The sequence below is a fragment of the Spea bombifrons genome, chromosome 12 (assembly GCF_027358695.1).
Source record: "Spea bombifrons isolate aSpeBom1 chromosome 12, aSpeBom1.2.pri, whole genome shotgun sequence".
In the NCBI taxonomy this organism is placed as follows: domain Eukaryota; kingdom Metazoa; phylum Chordata; class Amphibia; order Anura; family Pelobatidae; genus Spea; species Spea bombifrons.
This window is the reverse complement of record NC_071098.1, coordinates 11,089,309-11,100,658: the sequence shown is the minus strand read 5'-3', so window position 1 is coordinate 11,100,658 and position 11,350 is coordinate 11,089,309. Positions and strand designations below refer to the sequence as shown.

At 41.7% G+C, this 11,350-nt stretch overlaps 1 protein-coding gene across 1 annotated transcript; it reads left to right on the top strand.

Annotated features, from left to right (window-relative positions):
• Positions 1-508: 508 nt before the first annotated feature.
• Positions 509-10,944, top strand: C12H1orf159 (chromosome 12 C1orf159 homolog). Its single transcript, XM_053452120.1, has 8 exons — positions 509-614; positions 2,771-2,846; positions 4,625-4,732; positions 7,376-7,438; positions 7,874-8,008; positions 8,898-8,923; positions 9,647-9,677; positions 10,414-10,944. The coding sequence occupies exons 1-8, from the start codon at positions 513-515 to the stop codon at positions 10,509-10,511; spliced, it is 639 nt and encodes a 212-aa protein (XP_053308095.1). The 5' UTR covers positions 509-512; the 3' UTR covers positions 10,512-10,944.
• Positions 10,945-11,350: the final 406 nt, after the last annotated feature.

The following is an 11,350-nucleotide window of genomic DNA, read 5'->3' as shown; positions in this document are numbered from 1 at the left end:
ATGACTGGTACATGTGCCCTTTTAGTGGGATTGCATCGGTAATGCAGGAAGCGGATTCGGGGCCGTTCCTCGCTCGTCACTCTGTCACTCGCGCTCGGCATGCTGTGGTGATTTAAACACTTATTATCAGACGTTCCACACTGTAACATTCACCCTGATCTACATTGATTTTCTTTTTAATGGCAGGTCCCCACAATTCAGGAGCTGACTGATAACGTCCCCAGTTACCTAGCAACCAGCCAAAACCAGAGCTGCTGATCATATTTGGCTCCAAAATGACAGCGTGAAGCTTTAGGGGTTTTTTTCCACTAAGGTAAGTTATGTGTCGGTCCGTTCAGCGCCTGGACAAAGTGAGAAAGTCTGTAACGAACCCTTAGAGTGCCAGAGACTTTTGCAGCCTATTGCCAGGCAATGCTTGGCACAACCTCATGGCACTCGAAGGGTTAAATTAATTTCCCTGAAGGCTGTCGAAATAATCTCTTGGCAATGTCTCACTGCTTGGTTACAGGTACATGTTTGTAACCATTTCTTCTTACTTTAGAATGGCTGTGCCGTGCATCATTCTCCTTGGCAGATTCATAGTGGATTCTTTGGGAGAGTCGATGGTAACATCGGTACGTACTTTTCTTACCCTTTACTTTGTGTACATAATTCCTTACAGGGACGTGCGAGCCCATTTGCTGCGAATAAAAGGTAAAGTGGTCACAGTAAAAAAAAATAAAAAAAATAAAAAAAGGCAGTATGTTTTTCAGGTAGCGGCATAAACTGCGGTCTGTTTAACACAGTTGGTGGTAGGACAAACCATGTCCTATAATAATTTATAGGGTAAGAAATACATTTAAATATGCCTGGTATGATATATATCATTCAATGGCACCCCTGTCTTTTGTATCTTTTTTTTGCCATACTTCTGTCATAAATGGGGAAAAAAGGTCGTCCCGAGAGACTCGTAAATGTCCGCTGTTTGAAAGTCAGAGACTGTGGAAGTGCCTTCCGGAGGGAGATCGCTCTGTAGTAAAAGATGCCATTTGCTGCCATGTTAGATTTGTGCTCCTAAAGTGTCAGTGGTGAGAAGGAGATAAATAATAAGCCTCTGCACCGACTCTATTTAGGGAATAAATGCCTTTTGTTTATTGCTCAAGAGGGGCTTCTTTATCGCAGACTTTTGGCCAATATCAGTAAGCGGCTTTGATTTACTCAGACGTTTTTATTCTGATCTATTATTTAATTCTTTCGTTCCATGTAAGATGAGACGGAACGTTTTATTTCATTAAAAGCGCTTTATTAGAGACTGCGGATGGAATATTGTGTCCTCCGGCGTCCCGCTTCCGAATACGGACGAACTCGAAGGTGCTTTACTGGGTGAAGGACATTACGGTCTTTCCATAGAACCCAGTTGAGACTCGTGTGGTCCCCAGTGTGACCATCCATTAGCGGGGGGGTACGCAGGCCTGATGTCCTGAATTTGTGTGGCCTTGGTCCTTTTAAGATAAGGTCATTTGTGGAACTGCCAACCTTAGATCCGACGTTATGCGTTAAACAACTGGCGGAGTAACTGTACGGAGTGCTTGTGCATGCGCTGCATCTCAGAAGACTAAGGGCAGATGTGATAGAAACATTGAAATGCTTAACGAGATTTTACAAAACATAAGAGGGCCGTTTATTGCAAAGGAGGAGAGATGTTAGACGTCATAACAAAAACTAGAGGGTCAGAGGTTTAGATTTAACGTAAGGAAGTTTTAATTTACCAGGTGGGTGGCAGATAAATGGAACAGCCTCCCATCAGAGGTGGTAGAGGCTAATATAGCGAGGGAATTTAAACATGCATTGTATATGCCTGAAGCTATGCTAAATCTGAGGACCGATTTAAGGTTTGAGTCTTTACATCAAAAAAGAAAAACAGGCAGACTAGACGGGCCGAATGGTTCTTATCTGCCATCAAATTCTTTATTTCTGAATCATTAAAATCACACATGCCAGACCGACCTGTCTCCATCAACAAACTCTTTCTGGAAGGGCAAGTGAGATGAATGGTAATCGGCAGCGCCCCAAAAATCCGCAGTGATGTAAGCTTGCGAGTCGGCCCCTCTTTACCGAACGCATCGGTTCGTCTTTGCCTGTCCGGAGCGCTGCGGAAATATATAAATAAAAGATAGCACCGGCAGAATTGTTTTACAGGAAACATTAATAAAAGTCAATGGATTTTTAAAGGTTGCCGCTAGAGTTATCGTAAAGCTGCTATACCAGCATTGTTATATTCCCGATATATAATATTATAATATATGTCGGGAGAATACGCAGCCATGATGTTGCGATTCATTATTCATATCGGAATGGCATGCTCATTGCTAAGTAAATCCTGGTGGGATCAGAATGACTTTTCGCTCAGCGGAAACTAATGTGCCTATCAGCGGTAAAAGCCTGGCGGAGCCCGCGGCTGCTGTAGGCCTCTTGGGAGGTAGAGCTGTCAGCCGCTGTATCGTATCGCCACGTCAAGCCGGCTAGTGATTGACAGCGCTGCTTCCACATTCATCCGCATCGGCCGCGGCCTGACAGTCTTCATAAACCATTCTGTCTGAGGAAGCAAGAAGTTTTTCCGCCCCGCTATACCTAAACCCAGGGCCATATTCTAAGAGCGCAAGCTTGATTTGCCACCGGCCTGTCGGTTCAGATATTCTGCATATGGTGCGTGCCGGTTCCCATTTAACGCCTACAAATAAACAGCAATTTCACGGCTGGATTTTGGTAAATACTTTGCTTTCTTTTACAGCCTCGAGTGTCAGAATGCTGCGCTGAGAAACTGGATTTAAACGGCTCCTGTCCGACGGGCCGCAGGTGCAGTCCAGGTATTACCCATAACTTTATATTAACAATCGTTAATTGTGTTTGGCTCCTTGTATACAAAAAGCTAACATAATTACATCTAGCAGTGTTGGTTACGCAGGTTTAAAGTTGGCCGCCGCAGCGTATAATCAGCGCCTATTAACCTATTCATGAGATCACAAAAACTGGAACCAATACTGTTTAGTTACCTTGGAAAGATACAAAAAATCTAAAGCACTACACGCCATGTTACACGGCAGAGCTGCACATTATTCACAATCACTTCTGTATAACTTTCTAAAACTGAAACTGCAGAAATAAATACCCCTTGAGAGGGGGTAACAGTTAACATTAACATAATCCTTATCAGAGGGTCGCTATTGGGCTACCACAGGGGCGTCCAACGTGTGGCCCGGACAGGGCCGGCCGAAGACTTAACGCCGCCTAGGGCGACGCCGGGGGGGGGCGGCATTTTAAACTTCGCCGACGCCCCGGTACTTACCTTTAACCAGTCCTGCGGCGGCGAGTCTCCCTGCTCTGCCACGGTGCCGGCTTGTAATGCTGAGCGCCGGAAATTGATGTCACTTCCGGCGCTCTGCATTACAAGCCGGCACCGAGACCGAACAGGGAGACTCGCCGCAGAGGAGAGAAAGAGAGGGGCGCCGAGCGGGTAAGCGAAAACCACTCAGTGCCCCTCTCTCTCTCTCCTCCGCTTCAAAAAAAACAAAAAAAAAGCGCTTGGGGCGGCAAAGTGCCGCCCCTTCTAAAGTGCCGCCTGGTGCAATTGCCCCAGTCAGCTCCATTGTAGGGCCGGCCCTGGGCCCGGACTTTGAGGTGGGCCGGCAGACCACATTCAAAGTGGCCGCCCGGCTGCGAAGTTCAAAGCGGCTGTAAGATCATCACCACCGGCCGCTTTAACTTCGTGTAGAAATTTTTTAAAAAGTCCATTTGGCCAGAGGAAGAGGTACTCGCCCCTGCCCACTATCCACTCCACATGGTGAGCTTACACTGCGTGCCTGACCGAACATGACGGCAAAAGAACAGAGAGGATTGTGGATGTGTGCACCATTTCACCAGCTTCGAGCTCATCCTGGTGCAAATATACTACTTAATCTTCTGAAAGCCACATGTCGAGTAAGCAAAGCTTTAGTAAACCCTTTAAAGACCAGCACAAGCCTTAAGAACAAATCCAATTAAAGCTGTTTAGATATGGACAGTCTCTAAAGATCAAACACACCCGCAGATTTAGTCATTAAACAGCCATACCATTCATTCAGAGAAATTCATCCAGTTTATTCTGTGCACTTGCAATATCTAGTAGAAAAATCGGTTCTACCGGTTCTTTCCCGTTCGCTTGCCTAGGACTGCATGTTTACCATCGGTTGGCCAGCAGGTGTCATAGCCAATTCTTCAGTCAAAGAGATCCATACTAAACCCAGATGAGAGACTCACTGGCCGGTCCTGATGGTTGAGATTGATTCTGACTCGATCCGTTTGTACTGCCTCTTTAAGACTTGTATTGTTTAGCATCTAATTTTCTTTTGTTCAGTAAAATGGTAAAAAAACTATCAGATTATCGCTGGATATACATTTAAGCTTCTTAAAAATGATGTTTGCAAAAGAGTAGCCTTTGTAACCGTGATTAATGACATGTTACCCTTTATTAAATGGCAGGCATAGTGTGCAAAGTGTGGATTTGGGAGGAACCACAGACTTTTGGAAGAGTAGCTTTATGTGTATTGAGAGCACGGCATTCTTTGCCACAAGATGTCACAGGTGTCCTTTCCTGATCTTCTTCTAGGATGTTATCGCCTTTTGGCAGATGATGGAAGAAGCACCTGCGTTCCGTGCAGCAATGAAACCAGCCTGAGCGTGGAAATCACCTACAATGTGACAGAGTGCAGGAACAGTAAGTCATTCTGCAGCCTGTTCATAAATACGCCATCTTAACTCTTTCTGTATGTCCACCAATTGGTGTTCGGTGAGGGCATATATATAAAAAAACAAATGAGATTAGCGGCTTTTTAGGGCTGGATTTGCATTTCAAAACTCAAAAAAATAAATAAATAAATAAAAATGAAGTTAAAAAAGCCATGCAGGTAGGGCATGAGTGGTAAACCGGGGTAAGATGCTTGGACACATGCCAGTGAAATGGGTAAACAAAAATAGAAGGCCCTTCCTTGTCAGTTGAAGAACGGGAAGGGTGATATGTAGGGTCACAGTGGATCACTATGTCGCTACACATAGAACAGTAGCCTCTTCTTCCCCTTCCTGGCAAAGAGTCACCGAGGGAGAGCCGGATCGGATACCAAAGTATAGGTTAGTGCGAGTGATTTCAAACCATGTAGCTTTGGACCATCTGATCCCCCACCTACGTGTTAATTTTACATTGTTGAGGCTGCAAGAAAAATAGTTGTCTTCCTTGTCCCAGCTTTCTGCTCAAAGACCCTTTTTAAGTCAGTGATGATGACCTTTATATCCGCAAAGAAATGTATAGATAACCATTTATACAGTGAATAATAGTCAACACAAGCAGTAAATGAGGACTTTAGAAACGGACACTATAACACTGCAAAATAAGGAATCATGTCGGCTAAACGCTGCCTTTTGTGTTGTGGCTCGTTTACGTACCCTGTATGTAAAACCATTTCTGGACATACACACAGACAGTCACAACGTATTCTGCCTGGTAAAACACTTTCTCGACAAATCATTTGATTAAAACCATAATTTAATTCCAATGCGTTATACAATCATACGCAGGCAATGCACATATTTACAACATTAAATACATAAATATATTTTGAGATGCCTAGCGTTCCACTTTCAGGAATGTCAAAACCCAATCATTGCCGTTGGCGGTTATGGATATGTAACGTCATACATTGTTAACATTGTCCTACTCCAGTGGCCTGGAGTTGGCAGGAAAGTCCCACTGCCCTGACCCTTATAAACCCAAATCCTCAGGCGCACCCTCTCCGTGTCCCAGAAAACACTCGGCCAAAGCTGACAAGTCTTGTGGTGTTCTGGCTTTTGATTGTTAGAATGCGCCAAGTGAGTCAGCCATATACAGCCCCGGGGCAAAGCTTGCACGTGACAAAAGTCACATAACTCCTGCGTGTGCTGTAAGGCAATACCAAAATAATGCTAAACGGAACCTTAACGCTTACTGTCTGCTCGGCTGTGAAGCTGACATTCTCAATGACCAAGAACAAACCTTTACATATATAGCGTGGGGCGTACTATAGTATGAGTTTCTTCTTCCTGTTCCTTTTTTTGTTTAACTGTGCGAAGAAGATTTAAAGAAGAAAGGATTGGCCCCCCATGAACCCAGGCATCCGCTGTCATATGACCAGTAGCCCCTCCGTTTATAAGATCATGGGGTAGCATTTCCTAATCCGCTCTACAGAGGCGCGGGCTAAGCTGCTGCAGACGTCGGGATGTTTTTAAATTGGTTGCAAAAGATCTTAACTTAATTGAGTCAAACTAAATATGCTCAAAACAATCGCATTGACGAAAACTGCAAGGTGTTGGATGTTTTCGTCAATAAAAGCTGCAATGGGAACAATTACTTTAGAGATAGAATATTAAGCACTTGTTCAGCTCTATGTGGTTTATATGTGACCGCAACGTTGGGAATGAGTAGAATTCTAAATAAGTGGAAGACATTGCGGATGGGATATAAAGTAATGGGGAATTATAGTTACCGCTCATTAATTTTACTCTGCCTATGAAAGGCCAGCCTGAGAAAGCTTCTCCAACTAGAAGAGCTGAGCTGGATCAGAAGATCTCCACCAAAGTTACCAAATTAAGTGATTTCTCTGAGTTGCAATAATATGTTTCTCTGAGCTGTAAACCTCTAACAGATGTGATGCCTGGTTCTAATAAATGACCAGGTACAGGACCTATATATATATATATAATGTATATCGGAACAGTATGAAACGCTGTTGTGATGAACCACGTGCTGTCTCCATAATCCAGTCTTTCTCTCTGGGTTTCATGGATCTGGACGGATATTGTAAAAATGCTTTATCACTACAAGGATGTATCTGTGTTTCTGAAACGTACGCTTGTTTGCTCCTTTTATCATGTGATCGATGGAATGAGATAAGCAAAGCATACATGGGACAGAGCCAGGAAATGCCGATAGTAAATCTACTGTACGTGTGTAACAGCTGAAGTTTAAGGGGACTTTCATTGAAATCTTTTCCATTTGCTAAAGTTGCCCTACTGCAAAAACTGTAATAGTTATAAACACTATAAATGTGCTGTTCCCCTTATACCAAATACTACCTGCACTCTCCAGTCAAAACTAAAGAGAAGTTTATTTCTATTTCCTCAATCCATCGGATCTGACCCAGAATTATATTTACTATCTACATAAGGCAGACCCCTAACCCAAAGTATTCTTATAGTTGCTAGATACTAAATCTTCAACGTGTTTTACATTGCTTGACATCACAGTGGATTTTACATTTATTCCATGCTAGATTTATTTAATTTATTATTTAAGTTTTTTTTTTTCTGTTTTGAATTTGCTTGTTAACAGTGAGCTCTCGTACCATAGACTTGCACATGAACACCAGCACTCCATCTGTTGCCCACAACTTAGGTAAGTGAACCAATTTTTCATGAGCCAACACTTTTTACTTCATGCCAAAGGTTTGCTGCTTTGAAGCTGCTGACTGGCATTGTGCTGTTAGTGTTCACTAAAATCCTGATCTCCACAGAGCACCCCCCTCCCCCCCATTCCCCCGCAATGATTTAAATATGATAGGTGTAAAGCCTAAAACTACACTGGGGGCTTAATGATATGTATAAATGGAATTGCAAGCCTATATATATATATATATTATAATTTTATACATAGGATCCATTGCTTTTCGTGGCGTGATTGTGCTTCATTCGTAGACCCACTTGTTCCATAAAATGTTGCCGCAAAACCATTTATACATTGGCGCAACTACGATTTCCCTGCTTTTACCCCTTGTGGCAACTTTATAAATCACCCCATTTGCCCCTAACATGTTGCTTTTACCCTTCACAGGCAGCCCAGGGGTTGCGGCCTCTCTACTGTTGGGTATACTCCTCATCAGTCTCTTCCTCATACTTTCAGTAGCCTCATTTTTTTATCTTAAGCGTTCTCAGAAACTACCAGAAATGTTCTACCGGAGAAATAAGGGTGTGTATGATATTGTCTCGTTATCCGCGCTCTCGGTTAATTAACTGTCCTTGGATTCCCAAGAATCTCATTTCGTAAGAAAGTCGCTAATTCTGTTTACAATATTTTTTCTCTTTCGTGTCTTTTTTCCACCTTGTTTTGTTTCTGACGTATCGGAATAACGTACAATCTAAACAAGCATGGCGCCACACCTGCGTTACTCTCTGTGCAGCGGCTCTGTTCATGTCGGACGAGTTCTTTGCCACCCAGTAGCGTTTCCGTTCCAGCCCTTGGGGGTTTTTTTCTGTTTTCCTTTCTCTGTTTTCACACTTTGAAGGTTAATTTCACATATATTTCACAAAACACAAACAGATTTTCTGTTCTACATACCAAGCCAAAAAGTGGCTAATTCTGGCTCACGCCGTAAAGATATAAAGGCTATAAATATGTCTTGGATTAATAGAGATTGGTAAATCTTAAACTGCTTATGTCTCCTTTCCACATACCGCATTATCTTATAATAGATAGTAAATTTTGTTATATGTAATAATTATACATAATGTACGTAAGCAATATATATATATATATATATATATATATGTATTAGAAATTTACGATGTATGTATTCGATATGCTCATCTGCCCATCTCTGAAGGTGGGTCAGATAGGCCCCTGACAGCTTGCAGTCTACCAAAATCAGTGAACCTGTATATATATAATTTATAATATATATATAATATAAATTTGACTCCTAAAACTGGTAAGGTGTTCTTCCAACAAAAACACAGCTTGCAGACATTTTTTTTTACCCTGCTAATACCCATTGTTGCTACTGTAGTGCGTTATATTTAAGTAAATATAGTAAGTGCCAAGAGCAATAACCTTTTGTTTTTTCTTTCTTTCCTCGTAGCGTCAATCTTGCAGCCTAGTGAATTGGTAAGAGCTTTTCCTCTGCTTTCTGGCCATTACTGTTGCTTTTTTTGTGGTTTTACCTTTTGACTAATGACTATAATACCAAACGTTGAGGGCGCTCGTAGCTCCCTGAGTGAAGCCCGATCTGGCCGACTTGCTCTCCAGAATCGGAAAAAAAACCGAGGAGATATTTAACTCAGCAGTGATTACTGGCTAAAGAATAAGAAAATACGCTTCCCACATGGAAGTTTCACATCGCTTCAATGTCATTCTTACAGAAGAAGTTGAGTAAGGAAAGTCTCATCCTCTGACCCCTGTATTCAGAAGGCTATGCCTAAGGATTAATTTTACCTTAAAAGAGTATTTTCTCCAGACGCTTTACAACACAATGCATTTGTGAATACATATTAACACACATCTGAGTATGTGTATAATGATTCCTACAGCGGGGTTACAGTAAGCATTCCATGTGCCTGTCCAGCTCGCCTGTTATGGGGTGATAGAGAAGATAGTGAAGTGCATACAATTACAGGTGACTATTGTTTTATTATGAAAAGGTAGGCTTTGGATTTTATTGAATCATTGAGCAACTAATTAATGGTGTTGAATGGGAAGTTCCTGTAACCGTTTTGATGACATCATGGGAGAATCTGGAATCTTACAGATGGGAAGACAATTGCTCTTTAATGTTTTTGTTCCCATTCGTGTGTCAGACTTTGCTGATTTTATTTGTCTGATGTTTAACAGGCATCCATGATTCCAGATCCAAGATCATCAGGTAACATCACTTTTCCTATCAAAACAGCATTTTGTGTAAAGAGACGCCGTCGTTTAAGATTTTGCCTCTTTGCTTCTGTGCGTTACAATCACTGTCTAAACATGCTTCCGAGGATGTGAGTGAAGCGTTTTGCTTCTTTCCATGCAAGCAATCATGTCCCATCTCTGTCCACTAATCCAAAATCATGTTTCAGCTCTTTCTTTAGTAGTTTAGAGGTGGTGTAACAGCCAGGCGCAGAGTTCTCAAGCATGTTGAGCAGAGAAACCTATGGCAAGAAACCGACCACATAGAAACAGGGCAAGATTTTTGGTCTTTCTAGGTCTTATCTTTGGCCGTCAAAATTCATAGTGATTTCTTCTTCAGTTCGTTTATTTAAATTTCAATTTTCTATACTAAGAAACGTTCCTGGAAGAGTCATTTCCAAGCTCCAGTTATTTAATGAAATCAGATTTCGTTTATAAAACCTTCAAGGTTTCTGTTCTTTAACTACATTAACCTTCTAGCAAAACTAATTCTGTAATCTGTCCCATTGGTTACTCCTGCGGTCCTCCACGTAACTTGCCCTGAACGTCCCTCCACGTTTTCCTCTTGGAATGTCCAAGATCTAGCCTAGGGATCTGCCATTTAAAATACTCATAGTTATGTTATGTGAGAATCCATCTTAAGTTCTGGATAAACTTTGAATAAAATGATGTTTTATGCACTGGGATTTCAATTATGTATTCAATTGTTTTAGTAAGGAAGCCAAGATACGTCAGACGAGAGAGAAGGCCGACCACAACAAACCCAGTGTTGCTGAATCCACCAGAAGATACCACTGTGAGCAATGTATAGACTCTGGCCAAAAAAAGTTCAGCAGTCAAACCTTTTGGAGTGGGAATAAGATCATGGCTAATGGAACAATTAGGAGTGGGGTTTTTTTGCCAAAAGAAGTGTTTCAAGACGTACAAAGTAGCTTCTCAGCATCAAAGGAAATCCTCGCTCTGTGTATAAAGTTTTGAGGTATGAAAGAATTGGCCGTGCAGCTGCACAACATTTCAAGGATTACGCCAGTCTCTGTTCACAGTCTAGAGAGCCTGAAGACTGTGACGTGGTTGGAGCCAGAAGGAAAAAATGGAGACACCAGGCACTGTTTCCAGATGTATTTTTTACATTTTTTTGTATTTTTTTTTATACAGGAAATATCAATTGATTTAATAAATTAATTTTAAAGGAAAACTTTTTTTTCCCCGTATTTATATAAATGTTTCCACTAACGTGCAATACTGTACATGGTACAAAAATGTTCATAGAAGTGGTGCCCATGACTCCCAAACTTCTTGTGATGCACTTTAAAGATGGACAATTAATTTGAAGAAATTGGGCAGGTTCTGTGAAAAAAATATGAACTATTTAACAGAATATGCTGTATTTTATTTTTGCCTCCATTAATAGCCTATCAAATGTATCCATTTTGTTTCTTGACCATCTTTTCAGAAGTGACATACTCCCCATGCATTGAAATGTGTTGAAGTGGTCATGGTACCGTGTGAAGGACTGTGCCCAGTGTGTGGGATTTTTATTTTTTAACACAATTTCTAGTAGGAAGGTTGAAATTGGAAATAGAGATATAAGTTGGCCAGAGTATGGCATGAGCTCAATCGACTCGCTCTCTGCAGATGGGTCCCTGTGAG

Coding starts and splice junctions, on each gene's coding strand:
- C12H1orf159 (XM_053452120.1), top strand. CDS start 513: ATGTTTGTAACCATTTCTTCTTACTTTAGAATGGCTGTGCCGTGCATC. Junction 4,733..7,375: donor TGTGACAGAGTGCAGGAACA/GTAAGTCATTCT, acceptor GCTTGTTAACAG/TGAGCTCTCGTACCATAGAC. Junction 7,439..7,873: donor ATCTGTTGCCCACAACTTAG/GTAAGTGAACCA, acceptor TACCCTTCACAG/GCAGCCCAGGGGTTGCGGCC.